The following is a 5,151-nucleotide window of genomic DNA, read 5'->3' on the forward strand; positions in this document are numbered from 1 at the left end:
AACTAAATATAGTGACGTCTCCTGCACACAGGGTTCTGTGGTTGTGTGACCTACATTCCCTTTGACAGAGCGGGACCATAAACACTCTGTATAATTTACAGAACGCAGCACCCTGCTGGTTTAATCATCTCATGTATTTAGTGCTATGTGCTGCACGTGCGGCGCCAGTCAGGCTCACAACTTACAACACACCTGACGGTTGTTTTATTTGTATATTTTATTGTTTGCATATTTTAGAAATAAATCACTGTTACACGTTTGCTCCTATGCACTTTGTAGAATCTGAGAAGGATAAACTCTAGATGGGTGACACGGTGGTTCAGTATAGAGCTGTTGCCTCTCAGCGAGAAGGTCATTGGATCAAATCCCAGCCCGGGACCTTTCTGGGTGGAGTTTGCATGTTCTCTCAGTGCATGCGTGAGTTTTCTCCGGGTACCTCCCACAGACCAAAAACATGCATGTTAGACTGATTGGTAACTCTAAATTATCTCTAGGTGTGAGTGAGAGAGTGAATGGTTGTTTGTCTTTATGTCCCTGTGCTGGACTGGAGACATGTCCAGATGTCTCCTGCCTCTTGCACAATGACCAGATATGGGCACCAGTGACCCCCATGACCCGGAAAGGAAGAAGCAGGTAAAATATAATGGATGGAAAAACTCAAGACTTTACCACTGTCTTCACCTAGTGGTTAAAGTGTGTTTTACCACAGATGGAAGTGAGAACATGGCTTTTCCAGCATTTATACACAACCCAAAATGTGTTATGTATACATATAGATTGTTTTATGGAAATAAATAATGTAAATTTAAAACATACTTAAGAAATAAAAGCTACTTCTGAATAATTATCATTTATCAAATAATAAATAATTATGCCTTCTCTTATATGTACATAGTGAAAGCATAATAATAATAATAATAATACATTTTTACACTGCTGTCAGTTTTTCATACCGAAGTTATTTAAATTCAATTTTATGGTGTTCTTCAAACACTAATAAAAGCAGCTAGCTGTTGCTCCTCTGGTACACTATGGGGGCACTTCCAGCAGGCATTATAATTTTGCCAAAATAATGTAACATTGAAAGTAATGTACAGGTTTATAAAACTGTTTTACATGAACAAATATAGTAGTCCCTCTAAAAAAGTTAAATCTGGTCCTCTGGACATTCAAAAAAAACAAAACAAAACAAAACAACAAAAAATGTAGAAACGTTTCGTCTCTCATCCGAGAGACTTCCTCAGTCTGAGGTGCTGTTTTCAGCTCAGTCTCTTAAATAGCACCTTCTCAGAGTGGATCATCTGGTTTCTACCTGGATTATTGAGCATGCATCAGGATAGTAGTCCCTCGCTACTTTGCGGTTCGACTTTCGCGGACTCGCTCTTTCATGGTTTTTCAAAGTAAAGTACTGTAATATTGAACACGACAAAAAAAAAAAAACACCACCATTTTGGAGTTTTTTTTTCTCAATAAGCAAGTTTCGCCAAATGACTACATTACCCAGAAAGCAACAGTGCACTACCCAGAAGGCAAAGTTGCTTTCTGCTGAAATGGAGGGAAAGTTTTGATCCGATCAGAAAAAAGTTTGGTCCTTACAGAGCTGCTGCGTTCTGCAGAGCTGGTGAGTAAAAAGGCTTTACTACTCACTCAACTTAACATTTTAACTTATCAACTTATCTTGATTTAATGAACTCTTGCTAAATAGACTTTTGCTTTAGTTTAGTTTGATTTTAAATTTATTTGTTGACTGACCTGTCTTGAAATATTGTTTCAACTTAGAAATCTGCCATTTTAGTAGATTTTCACTTCTTGCGAGGGGGTGGGGTGCTAACCCCCGCGATAAACGTGGGACTACTGTATTATTTTGAAAACCTGAGCCGTAAGATGCAACATTCAAGTACATTTGGGACAGCTGTTAGCTTGTCACTTCTGCCAGAATTCAACAATCTCTTCAAATCGAGGTTCTTCAGAGAGTTATCTAGAACAGGTAAGATGCTAATTCATAATAACTCTTCATCTTTAATTTGGTCTGAATATTTCATATATATATATATCCCATTTGTAAAATATAAGGTAACTGAAAAAAAGGATAAAAAAAACAAATAAATTACTAAACAAACAAACTTGTGTTTCACTTACTCACTACTCGAAGCTGGGCTTGACTTTTTGCTTTCCCAGATGTGAACTCTACCACCCCGCTCATGTCTGGGTTGGTCTGCATGAGGGTCAGCCTATGGACCGTACCCATCTTCTCTATACGCACATGGGGGCCTGGCTGCAGGGGATCCCCGTTCAGACTCCACACAGGGTACCTGAGGATCTGGTCTGAGACTTCACATTCAAAGCAGGCCTTGTCAGGTGCCGCCACCTCCAAGTCTTGGAGCTCCCGGACCAACAACACGGACTGGGCTTGGTAAGGGCAAAAAGGCAAAAGACAGACGTGAGGATGGATTTAAGACCTGAACAATCCTGTTGGTAAACAGAATATTTAAGTCAGATTTTTATTAGAAAACCAAATGACAGGATTTAAACCACAGAACTAAAGAGAACCCTGAGTGTTCTTACCCTCCACTGTCAGTTTGGCAGAGCAGGAGTACTCTCCAACCTGCACACTATACATGCCCTCATCCTCCAGCGCCACCTGCTGGATGATCAGCTTGCGGTAGCAGCCCTCGCTGCAGATCTCAAAGCGCTCTGAGGGCAGGATAACATTGATGTCTTTGTACCAGCGGATACTACATCTGGGGTTGGACACGGTGCAGTCCAGCATGACACGACTCTTCTCCAAGACAGTCTTATCCTGCAGAGGTTTTACTATGTTGACCGGGAGCTCTGAAAGAAAGGACATGTTATTTATAATTAGGAAACAACACATTCTTACATTTTATAAGAATTTTTAGTATTAACAGGTTTGTGGATTTTAGGCACGAGGACTTTTAAAAGCTATATCTCTTATTATACATGCTTGGTGTTCCCATTGAGTTTGCGGATTCTTACAAACACTTGGGAGTTTTAATTGATGCACATCTCTCTTTTAAGCTACAAGCTGAAAGCTTGATAAATAAACTGAAATTTAAACTGGGCTTGTTTTTCAGAAATGGATCTTGCTTAACTCTGAATGCCAGAAAATGCCTTGTAGCTGCTACCAGCCATCGATTATCAAGTTTAAGTAGGTTTGTTGTCGTTCTCACCACATGTGGGACAAAATTATCTACACAGGGTCCCAGTTACATCCAACAATAGCAAAATATAGTGTGCAAAGACACAGTATGTAAGGATCTAAGATATACACTGAGGCATACGCTAAACAAACGTCAAACAGTACGCTAAAAGATCTAAGATATACGCTAAACACTAATAATGCAAAACAATATGGCATAACAACAGCAGCCCGAACATGAGTCTTTGTGAGCAGATGAATATGAATGAATACAGTAGCATGATGCATTATGGTGACATTGTTGACATTAAGGCCCCTGCCTGCTCCTTGCAGATGTTGGATGCTGTCTACCATGCGGCACTAAGATTCATAACTGGTTGTAACTACTGTACACATCACTGCGCTCTGTACTCATTGGTCAGTTGGTCATCGTTAACTTCACGTAGGTTCTCACACTGCTACATTTCCACCTATAAATCAGTCCTTGATCCGCTGCCTTCTTATGTCTCCTTCCGCATGTCACGTTGTCAGTGCAGTTACGGCGTGCACTCTCGGGGATTCATTACCTGCAGCGTTCCCTCAGTGCGAACTGAATTTGGCACAAAGGCCTTTTCTTACTCTGTTCCTGCAACACCTTGCAACAGGAACTGAAGCTATCAGTCTCTTTATCCTTTAAGGGATTTTAAACATTCCATAATGTCAATAGAAATATCAAAGCAAATATGTTCTTGTTTTTAGTATTTTACCTTTTTTTTATATATATGGCATCATGATTTGACTGTGTTTATAACTTATTTTATGTTTATTGCTTTTTGTTGAATTATTGTCTGTGCTTTATCTGTCTACAACAGGTCTGTCTTCAAAATGAGTCCTTGTGGCTCAGTGAGACTAAACTGTATAAATACAGGTTGAATGAATTAATGATTAAACACACAGTTATCGCCCACTGCCCTAAAACGTGAGCCATCATGTAACTGACTGTCTTTGTGTAAGCATGTGCCTGTTGTTTTTCTGTCCGTGTATTAGCAAACTACCACATGAACCACATAACTGATTTTATTAAAACACTTGGTAACCCTTGAAACTAAACTGATTGAATTTTGGAGTCGGCCTAATTCAAGATGGCCACTACATAACAATAACGTCTATAACCCAGTCAGTCAGTGTTACACATATTATGTTAACATTTGGTGTAAAGGCTGAGACTAATTCCCAACATGTACTCCGAGCGCCAACAGATGAACATTACTGAACACCTCTGGTGTTTTGGGGGAGCGGAAGTCACGTTTATTAACTTTGGCTGTTGATAAAACTTCTAAGCTCCTATTCTTCAACTTATTGATGCAGTACTCCAGAAACAAAGAGCACAAAGCCAAGGTAAAGATACAAAAATAAAATAACTGATGCATCTAAAACGTAGTAGAATCTCTGAACATTGGCTAATACCTTCCACATCCAGGCAAGCAACTGATTCAACATTTCTAGCGACGAACTTGATCTCGCCTGAGTCTTCTGCTCGAACGTTACACATGAGGAGAAAGTGCTTTGTCCCTGGAATAAAAAAAACAAAAAACATTTTTAAGTCTCTTATGCTTTTAATAATCCCACAAACTATATAGATATTCAAGCTTACCTTCCTGACGGATCTTGATTGTGCTGGTGGGCTGTATCCGCTCACCATTTTTGTACCATTCCCCTGGCACGTCCTCCACAGAGATCTCACAAACAAACACAGCATTCTGATCCTCCTGGATGTCCAGATTATCAAGGCCCTGAAGGACCGACAACTTGCGCTCTGCAGACACATTTTAAAAGTAGAAGTAGAAGCTACAGTTATAATTAGGACTTTTTCCTCTCTGAGCAGAAAGGCTTTTGCAGAAACGTTGCAATGATTCATTGTCTCTGTGCTGCAGTACAGCTTTTCTGTCAGTAGATGGCAGTGTTTTTCTGTTTTGAGGTTCAGAGTGACTATATTTATGGTACTACATGGA

General features: G+C 39.8%; 1 protein-coding gene across 1 annotated transcript in view; it reads right to left on the reverse strand.

The window, feature by feature from the left end:
* Positions 1–2,131: 2,131 nt before the first annotated feature.
* The window catches only part of obsl1b (obscurin like cytoskeletal adaptor 1b), a 35,797-nt gene continuing 32,777 nt past the window's right edge, over positions 2,132–5,151 (reverse strand). Inside the window, exons 19-22 of the mRNA XM_037687185.1 lie at positions 4,794–4,955; positions 4,607–4,711; positions 2,566–2,832; positions 2,132–2,409 (exon numbers count right to left, since the gene is read on the reverse strand). Of these exons, the coding sequence (XP_037543113.1) occupies positions 2,132–2,409; positions 2,566–2,832; positions 4,607–4,711; positions 4,794–4,955 (812 nt within the window). The remainder of the gene's footprint in view (positions 2,410–2,565; positions 2,833–4,606; positions 4,712–4,793; positions 4,956–5,151) is intronic.

This window comes from Nematolebias whitei, chromosome 13, assembly GCF_014905685.2.
Source record: "Nematolebias whitei isolate Nwh7 chromosome 13, NemWhi1, whole genome shotgun sequence".
Taxonomy (NCBI): Eukaryota; Metazoa; Chordata; class Actinopteri; order Cyprinodontiformes; family Rivulidae; genus Nematolebias; species Nematolebias whitei.